This window comes from Acomys minous, assembly GCF_964271855.1.
Source record: "Acomys minous genome assembly, chromosome: 8".
NCBI lineage: Eukaryota > Metazoa > Chordata > Mammalia > Rodentia > Muridae > Acomys > Acomys minous.
The window spans coordinates 104,699,753-104,724,967 of record NC_140489.1 but is presented as its reverse complement, the minus strand read 5'-3'; the positions used below and the strand labels follow the sequence as shown (position 1 = coordinate 104,724,967).

General features: G+C 46.1%; 1 protein-coding gene across 1 annotated transcript in view; it reads left to right on the top strand.

Annotated features, from left to right (window-relative positions):
• The window catches only part of ALK (ALK receptor tyrosine kinase), a 710,702-nt gene that overhangs the window by 381,784 nt on the left and 303,703 nt on the right, over positions 1 to 25,215 (top strand). Inside the window, exon 4 of the mRNA XM_084791237.1 lies at positions 4,104 to 4,305. Coding sequence (XP_084647363.1) covers positions 4,104 to 4,305 — 202 coding nt within the window. The remainder of the gene's footprint in view (positions 1 to 4,103; positions 4,306 to 25,215) is intronic.

The following is a 25,215-nucleotide window of genomic DNA, read 5'->3' as shown; positions in this document are numbered from 1 at the left end:
TGGGTTTCTAACTCATGTTTTATGACCTGTTGGTTGAGAGGAGAGCAGCACCTTCCTACACTAGGGACAGAAAAAAAAAAACCATCAATGCCACCCCCACAAAAGGAAACATGAGGCAGCCACTGTGTGGCCAGGGCCTCTCATCTGCCTCTCCAATCCCCTGTGGCCACCATGAGTAAAGGCCTATGTGTGGCCAGGCTACCCTCAATTAGAAGGGACCCCAGGAGCCTTCTCTTAGCTCGAAGATATTCTGAGCAAAATAAACAAAAACAAGGAGAGAGAGAGAGAGAGAGAGAGAGAGAGAGAGAGAGAGAGAGAGAGAGAGACCCTCACTGACTTTAAAAGATTTATACAGATACCATCCTGAGGAGGTTATGAAATATATTTTTCCTGTTTGGGTGGAAGAAACTGCTGATGAAAAGAGTGCTCGGCTTCAGAGTTTCATTGAGATTGAAAATACTTTAGGCTTGGTCTCTTATTGATAGTCCAGTTGCACAAAATAAAATTCATATAAATATCATCTTTCATATTAGAACTAGAAGAAAAAAAAAGAATCCATCCATCCTCCAGTCAGCTTTGAATGAGCCCTGTTGGTGAGGTACTGACTGCATCAGTAATTATGGGGGCAGAATTCCCGTGCGTTCCCATACCTCAAAGGAGATGCAGCAATGCAGGAGAGCCCCAGATCTAACCCCCCGCAACTTCTACTGGATATTTGGGGTTCCTTTGTGTTCACACACATGTAATCTTCCAGGAAAAGGGGGAACAGAGCCTTCATTTCACACATATTCTTCCCTATGTTTTAGCTCAACTCTCTACTGACTTGAAGTCAGAGAAAGGTCTCAGGGCAACACACAGCTGTTGCTCCTTTACTTGGAAACTAGCTCATGAGACATTGGGCAGTCTTTACTGTAATCTCAGACAGTGTCCCCAAGAGTCCTGAGCAAAACTTTCCACCTTTCCTCACCAGAACAACATACTCAATGTTTTGAATCTAGTCACATCCTTGACCTAATGTACACTGGTGGAGGAGGATTGTACTGGTTGATACTGGTCTCCTTTACTGCGCGATCAGATGAGACTTCTAGAAGCACCACTCTGGCTATGTCACTCTCTTGCTCAAACTATCTGGCTCTCTTTAGCCACAAAATAAGAACAGGAATCTTCACCTAAGAATAAATGCTCTGAGGTCCCAGCAGCCACTTTCCCTCCACATCTTTTTTGTCTGTCTCCTCTCCACGTTTCCCACACTCCAGCCAAGCATTTTTCTGCATTTAACTTTTTACGTGTGTGTGTGTGTGTGTGTGTGTGTGTGTGTGTGTGTGTGTGTGCTGGATCTACCAGTGTTTTTACTAACCCTTTAAAACACAGGGCACAGGGCCAAGAAGCTGAAGAGATGGCTGAGCAGTTGAGAGCTCTTGTGGAGGTCCAGAGCTCAGTTCTGAGTACCTATTGGGGGCAGCTCACAACTGTTTCCAACTCCAGCTCCGAGGGTTCAGGACCTTATATATTTAATGGGTCCTGCATTCACCTTCACAAAAGTGTGCTCTCTCCCTCCCTCCACCCAGCCTTCCTCCCATCTTCCCTTCTTCCTCCCCCTCTCTGACACACACAATGTAAAACCAACAAATATATAATTTTAAAAAGATATATTGCCAAAGAATCTTTCTTCATTTTTTTAAACTATCAATTCATTTTATGTGCATGGTGTTTTGCCTGCATGTTTGTATGTACATCAAGTGTGTACCTGGTGCCATCAGAAGTCAGAAAAGGTATCTGATCCCCTGGAATTGGAGTTACCAACAATTGTGAGCATCCAATGTGGGTGCTGGACATAGAACTTGTGGCCCCTGGAAAAATAGCAAATGTTCGTAACTGCTGAGCCATTTCTCTAGGCCCTAGGATCAAGGTCATTTTCATTCTGGATCATCCTACCTGGACCTCCAGCCTCCTCCCTGGTTTCCCAAAGTGTTCTACCCATTGTAGTCTGGGTGTTAGACTTGGTAACTCCGAGACCACGATGCTGCCCCGTTCCTTCCAGTGTGCAGAAGGGAGAGACTGTGATTGGATGGTTACTCAAAACAACCAGCCAGGAGGAGTAGGAGGGATCCTGCCCAGTGCCCACCAGCTCCTCCTCATTCTAAGTGCTTCTCTGGGGGGGGGTCCCTGGCACATACACTGCAGACAAAGCTTTCCTGACCAGGTGTTAGGAAAGGAGCCCATCTAATGATAAGGAGAGAGGGGGGGGAGGGAGGGAGGGAGGGAGGGAGGGAGAGAGAGAGAGAGAGAGAGAGAGAGAGAGAGAGAGAGAGAGCTGTCTGGGATGCAGGACACCTGACAGCTGACCCTTGGGCACCATCAGTGGCCCGCCTGGAATAACAGGAGCAAAGGGAAGGGAACCCTAGAGAAGCAAAGAATCGTGCTATATGGCATGTCCACTTCTGAGTTTGGGGTTCCAACCTCTTTTCTTTTGCTCTGTGCTCAAGACAAGAACATCCACCTCCACCCTAAATTGAGGTTTAGATATAGATCACATAGTGAGGTTTAAAGAGCATTTTCCCCCCAAAGGCCCGTAGCCATGCCAATGGATTTTAAGAGTAGAGCACGCGGATTCTAGCACTGACGCCACGCCCTCACACTCACGGCATCTTTACTTTAATTTTAAATGACTTTTACTGGCCTTTTAGCATGTTGCAAGTTTCTGATTCCTAAAGCAGCAACACCGTCATTCTTAGAAATGGATGCTCCTGGTAAGGATTCTGCTCCGTCTTCTTCACCGGTCTCCACCACAGACCATTTGCTCATTTGCAGAGTTGGCAAACTGAAATGTGTAGAAGGGAACCTTGGGCAAGTACCAGACGTGGTTTAAGAAGGCCCAGCTCATTAGCTTGTTCCCACGAGGGAAGTCAGGGTCTCGGGACTAAGTCTCTGCTGCAAATGGAGCAACTTCTGCTGGAGGAAAAGCTCAGTGCAGAAGCACTACAAGTAAAATTAATGCATTGCAGGCAGTGCCTGGAACAATAAAATCCTGCTGTGATTTTTATGCAGACGGTAATCTCCAGGAAAGCCAGCTTCTTGTAGGTCATCTGGCCTGTGCCACTGGAATCCAGCTTGTCCCAGAAGGAAGCTCTGCCAAAAGTGTGAAACCAATGGTGATTTCTAGGCCTTTCTTTTGTGGAAACCAGTTGTACATTCACATGACTCCATCTGAAATGGAGCTTGAGGAGATTGTTGTGGTCAGCTAAACCTTCTCACTCCATCCTAGAAAGTGAAAGCTAAGAGAGCTATCATTTTTTTCCCCTAAAATCATTTAGCTAGTAAGCAATGGAGAAGTCCTTTGAAATAGATGCCCTTTCTGCCCCCCTGTTTCATAGATAAAAACAAACCAAACAAAACTACCCCAAGGTTCAAGGACCTAGAGCCATTTTAGTAGGGGACACAAAGGTTATGGCTTAGTCAGTGATCTGTTGCTGCGAAGAGACACCAGACCATGGCAACCCTTATAAAGGAAAACGTTTCATTAGAGATGGCTTACAGTTTCAGATGTTCAGTCTAGTCTCAAGTGGCAGGCAGATGTGGTGCTGGAGAAGTAGATGAGGGTTCTACATTCCTATCCACAGGAAGCAGGAAGAGAGAAAGAGACAGAGACAGAGAGACAGTGACACAGAGACAGAGAGACAGAGAGAGACAGAGACAGAGAGAGGGTCACTGGGCCTGGCTTGGGTTTTTGAAAGCCTTAAAGCCCACCTCCAGTGACACACTTCCTCAAACAAGACCCTGGTGTCTTCCCTTTCCCCTGTTGACCAAGCACTCAAATCTATGAGCCTATGGGGGCCTTTCTCGTTCAAACCACCACAGGTTAGAACTTTGTCCCTAGAGATTATCAAGGCCATGTCCCTGGTCACCAACCCCCTCCTCCAGGATGGGCCGCTTTAGAAGAAAAGCCATAAGAGGAAGAATGGGGCTAGGTGTGCCCATCTAAAGCAAGACACACCTGGCACCTCCGAGTTCAATGCTGCTGGCGCTCATCCCCTTCCATGGAACCACAGGTTGCCCTAGTCATTCGACATATCTTCAGATTTCCTTTCCTTTCCTCTCCCCAGGCTCCTTCCTCCTCCTGAACACGTCTGCAGATTCCAAGCACACCATTCTGAGCCCGTGGATGCGGAGCAGCAGTGAGCACTGCACGCTGGCTGTCTCAGTGCGCAGACATCTACAGCCCTCCGGGAGATATGTTGCCCAGCTGCTGCCCCACAATGAAGCTGGAAGAGAGATTCTTTTGGTGCCTACCCCAGGGAAGCATGGGTAAGTCTTTCCCAAGGTCCAAATTGATTTTTAGAAGGTGATTTGGCTTCGGAGTGCACATTTCCAGACCCTGACATCTACTTAAGGTTCACAATTGTCCTTTAATGGGTAGGTCCGGATTGAACCATTACTGCTAATACTCCCCCAGGTGGTGCCTCAGGCCTTGATCTGTGGGCCCCCCGGACTGCCCTGGCTAGTGGTCCTTCCAAAGGCCAGAGGACCAGCTGTCAAACTGGGCACTTAATGTGTGGATGTTAAAGATATTCATGTCTCAAGGTCCAGATGGAGCCAAGGAGCAAACAGCTAAAGGGAATGTTAAACAGCTGCCATGAAATCAATTTAATACGCCAGAAAATAGGTTTTATCAGCAGAACGTGGGCAAGGAGGGGGAAAGACAAAATATTGTAACCACCCAAGCAGATCCTATGAGACTATGAGGCCTGAAAATAGCATTAGTTAGGGACACAGCCCTGTTAACCCTTCAGAGATCAGAAGACAGCTTTGTTCTAGAACTTTCCAGATGTGCACAACTCTGAAGTCACCCAAGGCCTACCACAGAGGAAACTGATAAGCTTTCTGGAAATGTAACTCACTTGCTCAGTGATCCATGAAGCCTCTACAAGGAATGACATAGGAAAGCAACTTGAACTAGGCCATCTCTCTGTCTGCCTTTTTGTCTCCATCCCTTTATAATTTTATAAATAGCATGTCAAGGACTTGGCTCTGAGTGGCCACATATTTGATGACTTTTCAGTCAAGAAGGGTGATGAACCTTCTTTGTAATGATTATAAGAGAAAAAATCTGGTTTTAGAACGATACTCAAATTGTTTTTCTCTCCAGAAAACAGCTTTTCAGAAGACCCCTCTTGACTGATACCTGTCACCCACCCTCTGCCCCTGTGGTGTCAATAGGCGGCATCCTGACTATCACGTTTCCAATGCAGCAATAAGATCTCCTCAGTGCTTCCTTAGAAATTTCTTTCTCATGCCATGCTAAGAACCCATCTGCTTTCAGTTCTATCTAAAAGAAATACAAGCCACGGTAACCCCAACGGGAATGCAATCTCTTATTTTTATCCCTTGGTTTTCTTTTATTTACTCTTTCACTGGACATGACAAGAATGTTGGATGCCTGAACTCAAAGAAGCAGTGGTCACCTGCACAAGATCATGCCAGTTACATGTCCAACATGGGTAGGAGAGGGACTCCCAAGCCCTGCCCCCTACCTAAGGAGGAGTTACTGGCTGTTGATGGCTATTAGGGGAAGAAAAACCTCTTTTCTTTGGAGGAATGGCCACTGGTGGGTTTCCCACATTGTAACGGATGGGCCCATACCTGTGTGCATGTAGGCAGTACCAAGTGGACCAGACTCACTTGGGGGAAAGAGGGAGAAAGAGAGAGAGACAAAGAGAGACGGAGACAGAGACAGAGACAGAGAGAGGGACAGAGAAAGTGACAGAAACAGAGAGGGACAGAGAAAGTGACAGAAACAGAGAGAGAGACAGAGAAGTGACAGAGATAGAGAGAGTGACACACACACAGAGACAGAGAGAGACAGAGAGACAGAGACAGAGAAAGTGACAGAGAGAGAGAGAGAGAGAGAGAGAGAGAGAGAGAGAGAGAGAGGCAGAGAGAAGGACTGGGAAGGATATGTGCAGGACTAGACGTCTATCAGGATTCATAAGAGGCTATGGCAGGTATATGATCATGACACATAGTATTCACTTAGGAATGACATCTAATACCAGTGAGGATGCCAACCCCATAGCTAGACTCACATTTATCTTTCTGTTTCTGAAATGCCTTTCTGAGTCTCTTGCTCTATTCTAGTCACTAAAAATAAAAAGTGTCAAGTGCCTGGGATGCCCATTGTTTTGGACAAGCTCTTCTTGGGTACCAGGGCTTTTTTCATCCTGATGTTCTTTTCCAGTGGAAAGCTCAAAGAGTAAACCCTGCCCCTATCCATTGGCAGGGCAGGACCAGTGATGGCTTCAGAACATGACAGACTCAGAGCTGGTTATTTTGACTTACCATTGCCAGTGTCCTCTCCTCAGGCAGCCTGGCAGATAGCAGGGAATGCAGCTTGGAGTTGCTGATCCCCGCAAACAATGAATCTCCAGGGTTCTGTTGGTTGAGGCAGAGAATCACTGATGTCATAGGTAGCTGGGGTTAGAGATCACACTGAAAGGCCTGTGAGTGTGAAGGGATACCAACACCTCCCATATGCCGGGGCCAGTGTCCTTGTGCTTGCTCTGTGGTAACTACCCCAAAAATATGTGCCTCCATATCTTCCTGTGCTTATCACAGCCAAGTGAATTCCCATTTGACAGCCGGGAACATGTACATTCATAGAAGCAGTAGAAAGTGGCATTGTGTTCTTTCCAGTAAAGCAGAAACCCACTGAAAAGTGAGATTGTGTTGTGGTAATGAGTAGAAGGTGAGGAGAAATAGGAAGGAGTAACAGAACCTGGCAAATGACACATGCCTTTGATCCTCTGTTTCCTCGAGACAAACAAGCCTGGAGCCATGAGAGGCTAGTACCTTCTGGGGCATCTTTCCCTTTGCCTGTGATGAGACAAGGAAACCCCCACCCCACTGTGTAGCTAGGCCATGAACTTCCTTAAGGCTGCCCTAGCCGTCAAGTTTAAGGTCCACTCCACTGCCTAAGGTGACCTCTTCCTGATCCCCAGAGGGCTTGAGCTGCTCTCTGCAGGGTGTGACCTGAGGCAGCAGAAGGGACTAAGGAGTATGCTGAGACAGACCTGGTGATGTGGACCCCCGCATCTAGAGAGATTTGTCTCTCTTCTAAGCTCAAGAATCTCATAGAGAGAGGGCTGCTCTTCCCATCCCTGGCATAGCCACTGTAGACTTCAGTGATGTCCAGGAATGGTTCCAACTTTAAATTGAATATGCCTTGGGCCAGCTTCTTACTTCCAACTAGATCAATATGATGAGGGTATGAGGTGTCAGCACAAGGGACAATCAATAGCGCATTCTACTGCATCGAGGAGCTCTGTTCTCCTGGGCATCTTGGCAAACTACCTGACACAAGGCCCTCGTCCAGCACATCAGAGCCCTCTGAATATTTGCAAGTTAGGTCAGAGTCTCTCAGCTTCATGTTACTGACATTCGGACTAGAAGGGTTCTCTTCGTTACGTGGGGCTGTCCTGTGCATTTTCTGCCAACAGCCGTGGCCTCTGCTGCACCAGATGACATCTGGACACTAACACCCCTCCCCAGTGTGCCAATCAAAAGCATCCCCGGGTGTTTTTCTAAGTGCTCCCTCTCAGTAAAAACATCCACCCTGAGAACCAGTCAGTTCTATGGGGGCATTGTAGAGCTGAGGGAAACTGTGAGGTTTGCTGGGTTCAAACCTCTCAACTTATAGATGCAGTAACTAAGGCCAGGGAATGAGGATGCTTACTTCATGTCACATCACAAGATTTATTTTGTCAAGTTGAGTGTCTGGAATTCTGTACTCACGACAGTGTGTCGGCCACTGCTATAGTTCATACAGCTACAGGTAAAATGTATTCAGCACTTCCTAGATGCACTGGCCAGTCACCCCTGTACCCCTCACATGTGTTTTCAGTCTAAAAAAACAATGAGACACATTGCCACCATCACCTCCCGCATTGCAGATGAAGACACTCAGTGAAGCCAACTAGCCTGTCTGAAGTCAAAGGCTGGGCAGGTTGGAGGTGTTCTGTACCCAGCAGCCAGGATTCAGAGCATTTTCATCCATTGCTGTAAGAGCTCAATCGGTCACTACAGTTCAGCAGGAAAATTGTAGTCCAGGTGCCATGTTGAATGGCTTTGGTATGATCAGAGAGCCCTGGGTGGTTGTAAGTTAGGTCAGGGTTCTCTCAGCTGTGTGTTACTGATACCTGTTAAGACCACAGAGGCACAAAGAGTATATAAGATCAGCCCTGCTGCCGACAGTGTTCTGGCTTCAGGCAAATCCCATGTCTTCTTAAGCCGTTGTTTCTTCATCTGTATGTTAGGAATGATGCTGTTGGCCATGTCCACATGCTGCTGTGGGTTCTCTTCAAGGATGGGGCCATTCTGCCTAGTGGGTATAATGCAAGGCCTATATCCTAATGTAATCTGTTCTGATATTAATCTGCTCTCTGCTTATGGGGTCCTGCCGGAAGAAACCAGTGGCTCATATTACTGAAAGTTCACTCCCTCGGGAACACAGCACTCAGAACAACACAAGGAGGACAAGTGACAACCTGGCGATGTTGACCGTGACAGTTAAAAGTAGGGCTGGCTCCCTCTCACTAGAAGAGATGGTAGTTTGGAGACCAATCATTGGGAAGCCATAGTCAATGTTTGTAGTCGCAAAAAAAGGAATAGTGATAACCAAGTCAGCTGTGGGGGTGGGGGGTTGGACTCAGAGGGCCAGGCCAAGGAATGACAAGTCAGTTCCACCAAGTCCCTACAGGCCCCTGAGTCCTGCTTCCATAGTGACAGCTCAGCGGACAGCAGTCTGCCTAGAAGCACTTGGAAGCAAAGAAAAGGGCAGTGGGGGGCGGGGCTCACAGCAGCTGCTCACTTCCTAGTCTTCTGGAGAGCAGTAGTGTGTCAGGGCACAAGCACTGGAGTCTGCCAAGACTGCCTGGCGTTGGAAGGGGTCTCCTGGGTGACAGAAAAATGAGGGCCCAGTCTGCTCACCACCCAGCCAAAATGACTACAGAAGCAAGGAAACAGAAATCCAAAGCTGTTCAAACAGCCCAGGTCTGGCTGGCTACCAATAGACAGAGCATCTTAAAGCTAGAAATGAGTGGTCGCTAAGCCTTCTTGAATTGAAAGAATATGATAATACCTATTTAATATGGTGAGTTGTGAGATGGTATGAGGAAAAAGGCTCGCATTATGACCAATTGTAAGAGCTTCTTAAAAGTGCTAGATCCCTTTTCACATAAGCATCCATTTTCCAACAGTAGAGTGAGTGCCCTGCCTGTAAGACGTGCCAGAAATGACAGAGCCAAAGGACACATGGCCATGACTTTCAGGGAGCATCCAGCCCATTAATGAAGACAGTCAAACAGCAACAGCGATGTGGTAGAGATAGAAAGATGCTTAGCCAGATTCTGCCCAGTGAGCTGCCGGCTGTACGATGCTGCCCGGGTGATGTGTTTTAACAAGATCGATTCTGCAGCAATTGGCTGCGTGTAGCTAGTGCCCTCCTGGGTTCTGGGGCACAGGCTTACGGGTCTGTGGTGTTTGAGGCTATAGGAGAGAATTTTCTGGGCTCCTTCCCAGGCATCCATCTCAAGTCTCCCTGCCTCTCTAAGCATACGGATTTCTCCTGCAGCCATGACTATCTGGGGATTTTATTATGTGTGACCAGAACTCCACAGTGTGTGAAGGGAACAATTGGTCCCTGAGGGCATAAGGGTTGCCAGTCACTTGAATTGCTAATACTTGAAAGATATAAATCTAAAGGATGTGTTGATATTGAGGTTTGAGCCCAGCAAAGCTGCCAGGGACATCTGAGTGCCAACATGCCTGTTGTAGAAGGCGAGAGAGTACTGCTACACCCATCTATGCTACACCCCACTTGCCCTAGTCCCAGAAGACACCCAGAAGCCCAGAGCCCGCCCACCATCAGGTTCCATGTGGGGAAGTTGACGCTTAATAGCATGGTGTGATATTAAAGGTCATCCCCTGGCTGATTAGCTGTGATAGGAAATGCCTAGAAAATGAAAATCCATAGATACCTGCTCAAATAAAGAGGGATGCAGGTCCTGGCTGGAGGCCACTCTTAGTTAGTCAAATCTGTTTTAACCTAGGATCAATAGGTTTTTTAAAAAGTAGTAGTGATCCACCAGAGTAATATACAACAAAAAGAAAAAAAAAACCTGGTATTGAGAGGCACGGTCTTTGTCCTAACTCCTTCTGTGGCTTGCAGTGTGAATTTCCAGCTCTGGTGCATCACTTCCTCTAGAGCACATAACAGTGATAATGATTCAAAGACCATTCTGTGCCAGCAGCCCCTGCTCCGGATGCTGCCCTGGTCTGGGGCAACTGTCAGCTCTCTCCAGCTCTCTGACGTTCATCTTTCTAGCTACCACAGGGGCAATTCTTACTACCTTTCCAAGGGGACCTTCCCTCCCCGGCACACAGAAGCTTGGCTTTTCTTGAAGCTTGATAGGACAGGAGGGAATGAGTGAGAGATGGACCCAGGGCAGCAATCAAGTGAAAAGATGCCACCGGGCACTTGCTTCTGAAGAGAGTTCATTACCCTTACAGAGTTGTTCGGAGTTTAACTCCGGGCCTCCCAGAGCACTGTGGCAAGTGTGGCTGATGCAGAGAAATCAGAGCCGGTAACAGTCAGCATCCTGCCAAAGTTATCCTCAAATCCTGCCTGCATGATAAGTGGGATCAGGAATTAAAAAAAAAAAAAAAAGGTGATCATTTATTGAAATTGATGCCCTCGAGTGGCAGTGTCACAATGATTTAATTTCAGGCCCAGCTTTTTCTTACTTTCAAAGTCATTCACGGGTGTCAGCTCCCCCTCTCTTTCCCCTTGGTCTGAATAACACACTAATAAATATACAATAAGGGCTTTAATGTCTGGGTGATTTACACTAAAAAGAGAGAGCCATTCAAAGGCTTTAAAGATAATTTTTAAAAGTCTTAAAACTCACACCCTGGCTTGTCAGAGGCATTATTTCCTGGTACTCTAGTTTAGTAACAATCATGACATCAGAGGTTCTGTGATGCAGGTGGTTGTGGGACATGGAGCCTAAGTGTTCTTGGGGGTTTGCTGTCCACCCACAATGAAGGGCTTGCGTGGATCTGAGTTTCTTAATAAAGTGAAGATAATCACAGGCCCCACATGGCTCTGAAGCTCAAACTAAATAGTATGTGGAACCTGCGCTGAACTCTTCCCCCACCTCTGTAGCCGTCCATCCTTCTAAGGGGTTCAGGGCAGCTCCCCGTGGTTATGGGACATAAACATGAGTGGAGCAAAACATGATCAGCACCCACTAACCCAAAACATGAGCTCATGTCCCTCATCCTTAGTGTGGACTACCTGTGGTGGAGCAATAGCCCAACTCATCATGCCTGGCTCTACCATATTTTCCACCATCTTGGGTAATAACACAGAGGCGACTTTAAAGATGTTGAAATCCTCTTGTAGGAGCTGGTCTGTCCTCCAACATGGTAGACCTGAAATTTTGATGACAGAGCTCAGAGCCAGGCCATTCCTAAAGCTCACATAAACTGAGTCCTACCCTCAACCATTCACCCCATCTATTCATCTCTGGGTGAGCACGAGGGCGTATGTTTTAGAAAACTCACCGGGGACTCCACTCTGCATCAAAAAGTGAGAGTCATGGCTATCATCCTGGCTTAATCGCTTGAGCGCATAAGCCAGTAGATTTCTACAACCGCTGGACTAAGCATTAAGGAGAAAAGAAAAGGCTGGGACATGTGTGATGGTCTAAGGAGAGGGGGAACGTTGTTCTGCCGTGCATAGATAGACAGGTGGAAGGTAACACTTTGTAGCTGTAGCCCAGGCTTGACTGTGCGTTCCTCAGGCTGGGGCAGCTGGACTGTACTCGAGTCCTGAACCTGACTTGTCTTCACTATACTCAGATAGATACTTCTAAAAGGCTTTTCAAAGGCACAGGACACTAAGAAACTGGGAATACAACAGAGAGCGGAGAGAAGCCATACCTGCTAGAGTCAGAGAAAAGTCTCTTCCCCATCCATGTATTTATCCAACCATCTCTATACCCATCATGATGATCGCGTCTATCCTAGACATCTACCCATCTATCGTCTAACCAGATGTGTGCGTTATTTCTCCACCTCTCCATATATCCACCTATTATTTTCCCATCCATCCATGCACCCTGTTCATATATCAGAACGTCATGTGTTGACTCTCATCTGGGTCCCAGGGCACAGCCCCCTATGCTGTTCCTGGGAGGTGGATACCCACCAGTTAACAGCTATGGTGGGAATCTCCTGTGCTGTGTCTATTTAGTGCACCAGGTGCACCAGCACCCACTAACCCATTTCATCTTCACTGTAATCTTAGCCATGCGCATTATTCTCATTTTATAGATGAGTAAGCTGAACCCGGAGAGGCTCCGTGATTTGTCACGGTCAGCACAGGGGACTACAGTTTGCTGGGTTCATTTTCTTTTGTCTTGTCATCTCCCCAGAGGGCCTTGCAGTTAAATCCTGGCCCCATGCCTAGCTCTGAGGAAAGACAGAGCTGTTCGCATCCATTAGAAAAAGCTCTCCTCACAGAAACTTATCTAATTTCGAGCCACAGCCGTGAGAGGGGAGACCTTGACTTGTGGATCTTTTACTCTCCCCAAGGCATCTGGCATAGTGTGTAGCACGTAGTAGCATTCAACGATGGCTGAGTAGATCAACTTAAAGATAATCCTACAAGGCAACACTTTTTAAACCTGTGCCTTGGATCTGAAGTGAACGCTAAGGCTCAGACGGAGATCTCAGAGGAATGTTCAGTCAATGGGAAGATGAAAAGTCCCGTCTCCTCACCTTCCATCTACACCTTAGGATAGGTATGTATCCCTCCGTGGGACTCAGGAAGCAGCTGTCAGAGTGCTCCTCAACTGTGAAGGTTGCCACTAAGTACAAAGGACAGTTCCTTTCCTGGCAGGAAGAACTTTTACTCACGATCGCCTTCATTGACAGGCATCAAAAATAATAATAATACAATAAATGAGAAGACCATCCACTTCTGCCAGCTCTGACCTTCGTAGCTTGACAGCTGAAGGCTTGTAGTAGGGTCTTTTGAGCTTGCCGCTTTTGTTTTCCTACTCTGCCCTGGATATCTGATGGATTGAAGCTCAGACGGATGAGAGAATTCTGAATACCTGTAACCCCTGCCTTGTCAGGCTGGCTTCTTGGCAAATCCCATAATGATAAATAGACATTGTATACAAAGAGAAGTCAAAACGGATTGAAAGGATCACATCTCACCTCAGGAGTGTTTGCTGAAGCTCTCCATTTCCCAACAGGGACAAAGATATTAGAATAAATGGAGGAATTTAGGTGATAGCCCACTGGAGGCTCTCGTTCATCCGTATATTCTGACAACAAAGGTTTGTGAGTTTTTCCCAGCCATCACTGGGACACTGGTGGCTCTTGCCGTTTCTAGGTTATCACAACACGGTTGAGGTTGGACAGTAGCAGATCTTACAGTGCCGTGGGGGACAGAGCTGTGATGGCTGTTTCACATGGGTGCTGTGGGAGTACAGATGCTTACCAGGTAAGGTAGCCCAAAGAGCCAGCTCTGAAGGGGAAGTGGGCTGGTCAGGTGCCGAAGAGATGAAGGAACCTAGTGCACAAAAATAAATAAATAAATAAATAAATAAATAAACAAACAAACAAACAGCAGTGGAGGGGCCAGGCAACCTGAGGAGGCAGGTGAGGAGCTGGGGCTGTGACATCCTTTCTGTTTGTCATTTAGTCCATGGTACAGTTCTCATCTTATCTAGTCCCTGATCAGACACTCGGAGTCCTTCCTTCGTGGGCTTGTGTGGCAACAAAGCCGTTAGCTGCCCGCAAAGACAAAGCCTAGTCCCCGGACCCACATCACCCAGCCTGTGCTTGAAGAAAATGTCCTGGGGTGAAAGCTGAAAGGACCACCCTAGGGTCCAGGTGCTGCCCTCACTGTCTCTCTGCTGCTGTTTTAATTTTTCCAATGAGGACTCCAAGTGTCTAAGGACAATGCACAAATGCAAGAATGTCTCACAGTAATGCCAAAGGATCTCACAATAGAGACCATTGCCTTTGTTAAGGTTGGGTCGGATTCCTGGAGTTCCTACTGTCCTTCCCTTCCCCCTCTGACAGGATTAGTTATTTTTCAAGTTTGATTACCCTCTACCCCATTTCCACCAGAGAATCATGTGCATTCTTCAATACCCAGTGCAATATCTTCTCTCTGAAAATGCCTCTTAGTGTTTCCCAGATGACAATGAGCACCAATGGCACCATGTGGCCTTGGGCTCCTCACACCCTGTGACTAACCTGCCCTCAGTGTGCTCTCCTCTTGGCTTCTTAATTCTCAGAAGTAAAGAATCTGACACAGACAACGTTCCCATCTGGAGAGAGCTAAGACCTGTAGCCTGAGGGGACAGCCCTCTTCCACCCTGCATCCTCCTTAATTTGCAAACAAAACCAGTGAAGGGAGGAGGAGGAGAGTGGAGCTACAGTCTCCAGTCTCACAGTGGGGCTACTGAAAGTTCTCCCCAGCCTCACACAGTGGGTACGAAGATGGCTTTGAGCCCACACCATCCAGTGCAGCAGTTTATGCTCCTCTGTGTGCCCCCTCTAACACCAGTCAATAACTAATGATAAACTAGTATCATTTCCTGTGGCATAAATGCAATCCGTCCTCTTCAAAACAAAGAGCAAACTTCAAGTGTTGTCTCACACTAGAGACTGATTTTGGAAAGCCAGCAGTCAGAGGAGCAGAAACTGGCAAGCATGATGCATATACTCCTGGAGGAACGGCTGTCTAAGGAACCAGGTCCCTACTCTCTTGTCTCCCCAAAGCTCCCACCAGAGTAGCTCCTTTCCCCTTCCAGAAGCCAAGCCTGTTATGGTAAGGGCACAGAATAGGATGTCGGAATCACAGGCTTTTTTATTTGAAACAAACTGTCTAGACAACCGATAGTGATGGCTCCAGGGTTTGAAAAACAGCACCGTAGCCCACATGGTAGCCCAGCTGGACTTAGCATTTATTCCTAGCCTCAGAGCAAAGCTATGTTCCCTCTTGCCTAGCCTGCTCCTGGGTGCTCCTCTTCCCCTTCTGTTTTGTTTATAGCGCTGTGCATGCATACATGCCTTGCTAAACTCCGGGCTTTGGCAGAAATGCGTTCTCTCTTATGGTTCAGAGCCTTAGTTAAAAGCTGTAGCCACCATGGGATTTCAAATTTAAAAGGCTTCACGAAAGTCTGCAAACAGATTTGGTGCAGTGTTTACTCCTGAGAGAATTTTACATCGCTAAGCTCTGTGAATGAGCACCCCCACAGCTTTCAAATGCCTGAGCTTTCAAATTACTCCCTTTACCAGTGGGTAAGGGGTAGTGTTGTTGGTTTTTTGTTTGTTTTGGTAAGAGACAGGAGGACACTTGGGGAAGGTCACAGTTTCCTGAGATTAGGTTGGGCTCCCACCCCTAGAATGACAGTCACTACAGTCCACTGATATTCCTGAGATTATTCACCCAGAGACAGAATCTGTCAAAAGCCCAAGTCTTCCTGCCCCACAGCTCAGATGCCTAGTACATAATGGGTCTGGGAAAACCATATGGTGAGCATTCTACCCCTGCCCTGTTCCCACTTTCCTGTGTACAGGTACATATGTGTACATGCATCTGTAGGCCAAGGGTCAACCTCAAAAGTCTTTCCTTTGTTTTTAAGATAAAGTCTTCTCCCGTTATAACCTGTGGCCTACCATGTAGGCTAGCCTTGCCAGCCAGGGAACCCTAGGGCTCAGGCTGTCTCTGCCTTCACTGTGCTGGAATGACAAACAGGCACCCCCACGCTTAGCTATTTACCTGGATACAGGGGTATCCAAATCAGGTCCTCATGCTTGTAAGAAAAATCCTTTGCCTAAAAGACACCCAAGAAAGAAGCCACAGCAGACTGAATCCTCCCCTGCTGTTAATTCTGAAAAGCAATAATTGAAGTCCTTGACAGTAGCCTCAGAGACTCCGCCCACAGGAAGTCTCCAAATGGAACAATGGAGACCGTGGTATCACAGCAGGTCAACCATGCAGCCTATTTATTTGCTTGTGTCCACTGAGTGGTCACCTGCCCAACACAGAATCATAGCTGAGCTCATCTTGAGCTCAGAACCCAAAGCCTTGGTCTGGCTGCCGAGCTCTCCAGCCTGGTTTAATAATTGAAAAATAAGATGCCAGGCAACAGATATTATGTGGAGAAATTTATTAAAAGACCATGGGGAGAGGAGGAAAGGGGGAAGGGGTTCCCCAAAGAGAGAGACAGAGGACAAGAGGAGGAATGAGAGAAGAGAAGATAAAAGGAGAGGAGAAGAAGAGAGAGAGAGAGAGAGAGAGAGAGAGAGAGAGAGAGAGAGAGAGAGAGAGAAAGCAGCTAGGTGGGCCTGTCCTTTTATATACTGGGCAGGGCCACGCCCAGTGGCAGGTAGGCAATGACATCACAGGTAGGCAGACCAGAGCAGAATCTTAACACCTAGCTGAGCCCACATCTTCGGACTCTGACATTCAGATCAAACCACTCTGTGCTACCCACATGAATCAAAGGGTTCAGACCTTCTCGATCATTGAGAATAACCCTTCTCCTGCTTCAAGAAGACACATGTTAGCCCCTCCCCCACAAAGCTTCTATAGAGACCTCAGACCCATGACATGCAGAGCTGATCGTGTGTTCCTTTATGTGACGCATCTCCCAGCTACTCCACACCTCTATTGCAGTTCTCTCGGCACTGAGCCGCATTTATTCTTATCAATTAGGCTCCTCAGAAAAGCATGGTCATTATTTCTGTTCATACTTGTAGCTCAGCGCTCAGCCCAGTATGTGTTCAGAAAATGCTTATTAAATCAACAAATTCCTGGGCTAATTGGACCAGAAACTCTTTGAGAATAGAAACATGGTTTTAAGGAAAATAAAATGTACCAAAATCTCGTCTCTATTTTCTGTAAAAAGCTCACTTTCTTCTGTTTCGGAAACAAGATGCTGCATCTGCAGTCATGGACACAGTGACTGTCCTTAGGCATCACCTCTGCCCTTGGCCCTGGCCATCTCACACTGGCAGGCCAATGCTGGCCTGGGAACGCTGTGGAAATGAATCCCTAGCATCCTAGAGTGCTCTCTGGTCATCTACGCTGTGCTCACCTTTGCCTTCCCATTCTCTGGGTTGTTTCCTGCACATTTCCTACTTTCCCATTCAAGACATCTACTTGTATTGCCCCTCCCCCTCCTTCCTCCCGTTCCTGACTTTACTAGACTTTACATAACCACTTAACCACACCAACTCCTGTTGAGGGTTTTGTTTTTCTTTCTTTTTTTTTTTTTCCAGACAAGCTAAGCTGAATTCCAATTACCTTCCCTCCAACTGTTCCTTAAATATTCCCTTCATTATTTTGCTCTTCTCTCCCAGGACTTAAGTTCCTCCCTGACTGCATAAAATTAGAATCAGTATTCTATTAAATGTTTACCTACAGACCTCAGAGTGAGTCCCCGTGTGTTGAGTTTCTGGTCTTCCTTGCACAGACTTAGTCAGCTCCCCTGGGGACTCCTTCAGTATGTACCTAGTCCTCCTTGTCAGAGACCCAGATTGTTTCTACGTCAAAAAGAAAAAAAGAAAGAAAAGAAAGAAAAGAAAAAGAAATCCTTACTTATCTGTCATTTTTCTCACTCAATTGTCAGCCACCTTGTAGAGTTTAGGGATAGTCTCTGGAGACTGGACAGCTGGCAGCAACAAGTACAACTGTCTGTGACATGTGGGCCAGGAAATTCAGTGATTGGCAAAGCCAGAACTCTGGTGGAAATAAAAGTGCTGTACTACACATATCCATAGCGCCCCGGGGTCCTGGCCCTGTGGCACTTCTCCAAGCTCACATTCTCTTGTGACTGTATCTGAGTTGAAGGCACAGCAGATCATGAAGAGTATTTCAGTTGTGGCATCTTGAGGAGTGAAGGAAAGAAATTGAATTCCACCTCTTTGCGCAACCCCGAGCCCATGGAAGAGCCTTCTTCAGAGCTCGGCTCTGACTTGCCTGGCCTTAGCCAGCAGTGGGCTCATCAAAGCTCAGCTTTGACTTGCCCCAGACAGTGGGCTGCCAATCATGTTGTAAAGCAGATCACCCCTTTGCAGGTCAGCTGTAGCTCCTTGGAAAAGCTTGCTAGTGATCCCTTGGCTCTGGGACCTTAGAAAGGCATTCTGTGCCTCCATCGCTCTAAGCCACCAGTGTTTCTCCATAAAGGCATGCTAATACCTTGTAAGATCATTGTGAACAATGAACAGCCAGCACACAACTGCTGTTTACCATATCCTTGGTACGGAGGCATATGGTTGCATTTAATAGTTCAAATTTTCTATAAATGAGTCCTATAACAATGTAGTGTGTATGTATATAAAGTTCCCTGGATGACCTCAGTATCTATTAACTCCCTTTGTTCTTCTACTATTTTCTTAATCTTTGGTTTGCTGCCTGGATCACATAGAGCAAGCCCACTTCTTCTACCAAGGCACTTTGTCCTCCCTTTGAGGATAACGTTCATATCTTACCTCCCCAATGCCTGCAATGATCTGAGCTTTTCTATAGCTCACTTTCCATAGCTCTGTCCTCCGTTCAGATAGGATCTTACCAGAGAACCCACTGAGGTAGCCCAAGTTTAGCTTGCCATTTTGTTAGCTGTGCCCTGACCCCCAGAGCCCCAGCCAGCACTAACGTTGACACCTAGAGGAGCCGCGGAGACTGCTAAGCACTTCACGAGCACCATTTCTTAGACAGTTTGCATCCTTTCTTCCCAAGGGAGGCTCCCCAAGTTTCTCTTACAGGGAAAGAAAGACTTTCTGGTTTGCCATCACTGTTCCTCAGAAGCATCTGATTCAAAAAGAAATTTAATTCCAGCCTCAATGTCCGCGTCATCTTGCTTCGTTTGTCATCCCTGTAGCCTGCCAGCTTTGCCCCTTTGTTCCCCTAATTGCCAAAGACATTTTTATACTGAGTCAATTGCATCAGGGCTCAATGCAAAATGAATCAATTTGAGAAGGATATAAGCTGCACTCTTGTCTCAAGTGTGCGTTAACATTCAGATGAGCTATTTAAAATGGGTCCAGGTTAGTGCCGGGGAGACAACCTTATCATTACTCTGACTCATCCCCTGCTGCCGGACTCCAGGGAAGGGGGCCTGGGAGCCCTCTTTTAGTCTCTCTCTCTCTCTCTCTCTCTCTCTCTCTCTCTCTCTCTCTCTCTCTCTCTCTCTCGGGAGGAATTAAACTAGGTGATGTCTTTGAAGCGCTCGGATTTAAGGGTCTGATAAACAAAACCGAGTTTGACTTGCTGAGCTTACAGAGAAAAAAAAAAGGTGGGCAGAGGAGACAAAAGTGAGAAGGGATTCTCTGCAACCCCCCCTTCCCTTGCTTGCTCATCATGCCTCAGGAACCCACATACATATGAAACCCAGGCCTAAGCACAAATCACACAGCCAGAGTCTCCGGATATAAAGCAAAGCAAGTGTGAGAAGCAAACGGCCCCTGTTAGCACTCTGGTTTCAAAATTAAACAGTGTTATACAACTGGAGAGAAAGCAAAGCCGTTCTGCAGCTCAGAGGATCGTGTGGTGAGTCAATGAACTAATTCTTCTATCATGAGGAGAGTCAGATATTATCTCCATTAGTAGCAAGAGGTTTAAAGAAGGGAACGAGGGGCAACACCAGAACAATTGCCTGATTTATGCTTTTTCAATCACCTGGGCTCATGGCCTAAACTGGTAATGGACTCTATCCATCAAAAAATTATTCTATCTGGCATGCTAGCTTCTGAAGAAATCTGGATGTCCTCACAGAGAATTGGTTAAATGATTTAATGGGTGGGAAAGCTCTTAGCACGGTGCCTCGGTAAAAGCTGGATGGGTCTATTTGGTCTGCTTTAATTATATGCTCCAGATATCATGATGCATTACATACACACAAGAGAAATAAAAGATCAGTTGTATGATAGAGGTCCTGTAGCCCCGAAGGGTACAACTGTTAGCAGTGTGGAAGTGTCATCTCCTCAGGAAGATATGCCAGAACAACACCTCTGTGCCCCAGGGTGTCTTCCTTCATGGTTTCTGAAATACCCCAAGTCTATATCGACTCACTAGCCATGCACATTTCCATTTTTCCTACTGGTGCAGTTCATCAAGACATACACATACCTTATATTTTCATTTCCTTGTCCCCACCTCCAAAACAGCACCTCCCACAGACGAGGCATTCGATGAATGTTGAAAATTTTACAACTTTCAAGTGGTATCATGCTTAAGGCTAGAAAGATGCCTCAGTTGGTAACGTGCCTGGTACGCAAGAATGAGGGCCTGAGTTCAAATCCCAAAGCCCATGTTAAAGCCCAGGTGTGGGCATAGACATTTATAATCCCAGAAAAGAAAGAAACGCAAAGATCTGTGGCGATTGCTGGCCAGGGCGTCAGTGACCCCTGAGGCCCAGTGATAGGCCCTGTCTCAAAATAAAGTGAAAGAGTAGATAGAGAGAGCATGAGAGAGGAAGGTGGGGGAGATAGAGAAAAAGACAGAGAAGGAGGGAGCGAGGGAGGCCCTTGACCAACAGCAGACAAGGTTGGTTCCCTGCTGTGTGATGCCTACTCCACACCAGGCATTAGTCTCAATGCCTTCACATGTGTTTATCCATTTCATCTTCACAATAGTCCTGTGATGTCACGTTATATTAGTCCTTTTTTTTTTTTTTTTTTTTTTTTGGCCACTGGGTTTATTTTTTCTTTCTTTTTTTAAATTAATTCATTCATATTACATCTCAATAGTTATCCCATCTCTTGTATTCTCCCATTCCTCCCTTCCTCCTGCTTTCCCCCTACTCTGCTCCCCTATGACTGTGACTGAGGGGGACCTCCTCCCCCTGTATATGCTCATAGGGTATCTTCTTGGTACCCTGCTATCCTTCCTCTGAGTGCCACCAGGCCTCCCCATCAAGGGGACATGGTCAAATATGGGGCACCAGAGTTCATGTGAAAGTCAGTCCACACTCTCCACTCAAAACCCAGTTATTCCACTCCTTGGAATATACCCAGAAGAAGCTGCAGCACACAACGGGGACATATGCTCAATCATATTAGTCCTTCTTAATAGATGAAGAATCGAACTTCCTCGGTCACACAGCTGCCAATGATCAAAGGTAGAACTTGAGTCCATGGGGGCTCACTTCAGAGTTCATGATCCTTGCCTTCTCTATGAGCTCTCCAGATAAGAACCCATGGTCTGGGCATGCGGCTCCATTAGTTGAAGTAGTGCTTGTGTAGACTAAATTCAGTCCCCAGGGGAAGTGTTCCCTGCTCCAGGAAAGCAGTTTGCATTGTCCCAATCAAAATCAGATGACATGTCTGGTGGCAGAGGCAAATTGCAAAGAGATCTATGTCCCACATCAAATCCTATCTCTGCCACCTAGCCACCATTAAACCCTGGTGGGACAATAGCACATTTTCCATTTGGGCAGTGGGGGTGGGAGGGGGCAAAGAGCAGAGCTATGAGAGGCTTTCAGTGGGGTCCACTCAGCCCTACATCCTGGGGACATGGATGGATTAGGATCAGGAGTCAGAATCTGATCTACATACCAACTGTCCCCAGCTGAGCACTTAGTAAAGATGCTGCTTTATTTTTATTCATACGCAAAATTAGATAAGAAGCCACTAAGAGGAGGACTGCATACATAATGTATCATCAGATAAACTGAGATGATGTAGAAATGACCAGGTCCATATGCATCCCTCTGTATGTAGAGTCAGACTTTACCACCCCCCTCTCTGGCTGAGCCCTCACTAAAATCACTCAAATCTGAGCACATTGATCTCCTCCAACCCCAGTGAGCCAAGCCAGAGGTGGCCTTCCACAGCTGCATGTGGGGGGCTTCCAGATTCCCCAGAGAAAACATGAAAACAAGTTCTTTCTTTTCCAATTGGCTCATGAAATGATTCCCTCTAATCAAACTTTCTCCACTTGCTTGTGCCTTTTGACGCCTGCACTTACTTGCTTTTAAACGGGGGAGTAGCTGCAGTCAGGGGATTCAGAGGTACATCAGCGTCTTTTGTTGTGGGACCTGTTTTACCACATGCTTCGAAAGCTGGTTACAAACAGGTTGGTTTTGATGAGACTGATGGAAGTCCCACCAGGCTTGCTATAATTAATAGTCTGCTTACATGATGGGAGAGAGAAAATTGTGTATTGATTCCCAATTCAAAAAGAAAATCAACAATTGTTTCCCACAACCCCATGATTTCTTCTTGACTCTTCTGTCTTCCCAGATCTTAACCCCACGGTCCACCCACCCCTTTCCCGGGGTTGCTTCCTTTGTCTTCATTCACTCTTTCATGTATTGATATACTAGATGCTCCTTTCAACAAATATTCCTCCATACACACAGGAAATGTACCAAGGGGTGGAAGCAGAGCCAGGAACAAGCAGAGGCAGTCCTCATCAAGCCTGCCTTTTAGAGACGGGAATGAGCATTACAGTGCAATCCTATGTGCCATCCTGTAATGGACTATAAAGATGCAGGACTCTCACAAGAAGGGCCTGATGCAAGCCAGAGGGGCAGGGAGGTAGCCTTTCTCAAGGAGGCTCCATTTGAAATGGAGGTCAGTTGGAGGGACAAATACAAGAATCTTTTGAGGAGAGGGAGAGGGCACATGAAGTCACAGGAAGAGAAAAAAAAGCATGGGGGCATTTTCAAGGGAATCAAGGGAAGTGCACATCTGGGCCCAGATGAGCTGAATGGCGTGTTCAGAAGGAAGCCTTGAAACAAAGATGAGCAGAGGACAGATCACAAACACGTGAGACCAAAGTCATGATCTTTAGAGCTGACTGGAGCCAATGTAGCTTGGATAAGATGGTAAATTAGAGGTAGGATAAGTTGGAGACCTCAGATGGTTAAAGAACCTCAGGAGAAGGGGAGGTGGCTCTGAGTAGAGAGTGGGCTATAGAAATAACTACAATGACCAGGGTTAGTGACGGGGTGAACATGGGTGAGCGAGGGGGACCTTTGCGGGGGAGGGCTTGAAAGACTTGGTAGATGGAGCCATTCACTGAAGCAAGCCAGATTAAGGAGACTTGAGTATGGGAGGAAAATACAAAGCTCACCATGGAGGTGCTAAGGCTTCTGGAACTTAGAAGCATCCAAGGAGACTTGAACCTGGACTTTGAAGGAAAGATCTGGATTGAAAGAAGAAATCTAAGAGTTGTTAGTGTGTGACATGGTTTAGCATACACAGGATGCCTTTGAAACAAACTGACAATGAGCCACAGACCTAAACATAAAAATCAAAGCACAGTGTTCAAGAAGAAAGTAAGTAGTTCTTTACTTTTTAAAAGATTATCTATCATCTATCTATCTAGTATCTATCTATCTATCTATCTATCTATCTATCTATCTATTTATGTGTGTGTTTCTGTCTCTGTCTCCCTGTATCTTTGTCTCTGTCTCTTCCTCTGTCTGTTTGTCTGTCTTCAAAGGCTAGAAATGGATATTGAATACCTTGGAGTTGAAACAACTAATATGGGTTCTGGGAACCGATCTACAGTCCTCTATAAGAGCAGTAAGCTTTCTTACACCACTGAGCTATCTTTTTAGCCCTGAAAATTTCTAAAAGAAATCCCTGAAGATTTGTGTCAACAAAAGATTTTTTTCAGCACTACAAAGATCATAAGCAATAATGCAAATTATCTAAAGACCAATAAGCATATTTATCAAAACTTTTTAAATGTGTTCATCACAGGATTCCATTTAAAAATAACGATGGGATAACCATTGAGATGTAACAAGAATAAATTAATTAAAAAAAATTTTAAATGACAAAAAAAAATAAAAAATAAAAATAACATCACCAGCTGGGACTATAGCTCAGTCAGTAGAGAGCCTAGCACACTCTAAGCTCTGGGTTCAGCTCCCCAGTAACACATCAAACTGGGTATGTGTCCAGCACTCAGGAAGTTAGACAAGAGGCTCACAAGTTCAAGGCCATCCTCAGCTAAACAATGAATGTGAAGAAAATAAAAATAAAGTTAAAATTTAAAGCATGAAAACTCAGATCTCAAAAGAGAGGAAAGCGTTGATAATACGTAAGGAACTTCTTGTATCCACTGAACTAAGAAATATGAAGAGATTTCTTTTTTAATTAATCTATTTATTTATTCACTTTACACCCCAATCAGAGCCCCATCCCTCCTCTCCTCCTGGTCCCACCCTCCCTGCCTCCTACCCTATCCTCTCCTTTACCCCGCTGAGCCCACCTCAGCACATCAAGTTGCAGGGAGAGATTTCTTATAGATCCTGTATGAAAGAAAATATGCAAACAGCATGAAGCCCAGAAAGATGCTTGCAACATCACTTAAATTAGGAAGATGGACCACACTGCAGACTGTACCTTGTGCTGGCATGGATGGGAAGGGCTAAAACCTTCATTTCCACTGCTTAGAGCATAAGAGATGGTCACAATTTTGGAAAACACTTTGGCTATTTCTTTTAAAACTACCAGGACAAACAGCCAGCCAGTCCACTGCTGCATCTTTATGTGAGAAAATAAAAATGAATGTCCATACAAACTTGTACCTTAAAATGTTTAGCAGCTTTATTTGTAAGAGCCCCAGAACTGGAAATGACCCAATTGTCCCTCTGTAGTCAGGCATACAAAGGGGCTTTAGGTGAGGTTCATCATAGGGCACTGTCCAATAAGAAAAGGCATGATTTAATGAGCATTCCTCCAAGAGTGATAACCTAAATTTAATCCCTGGGACTCACACAGTGGAAAGAACATTTACCTTAACTTCTGTGACCTTTACACATGAGCTATAGCACGCATGTCCCCACACAGATAGCTGCACACATGCACATTAAAAATAAAAATACATTGTTTACTGAATACGCAGCATAGGTGAGTCTCCAACTCATTGTCTCAAGAAAAAAGAAGCCGTATGTGCCTCAGTTCACATATAATCCCAGAAAATGCAAGCTGGCACATTAAACCAATAGAAAGCTGGACAGTAGCTGTCCAGGAAATACAGACGCAAGGCTGACTGCAAAGAGGCAAGAGAGCCTCTGCATTTCCAGCAGGAGGGCTGCAGATAATGGTAGTGTTCCATATTTTGAATGGATTTTGTGGTTTCCTACTGTAAAAGACCATTGCAAATTATCA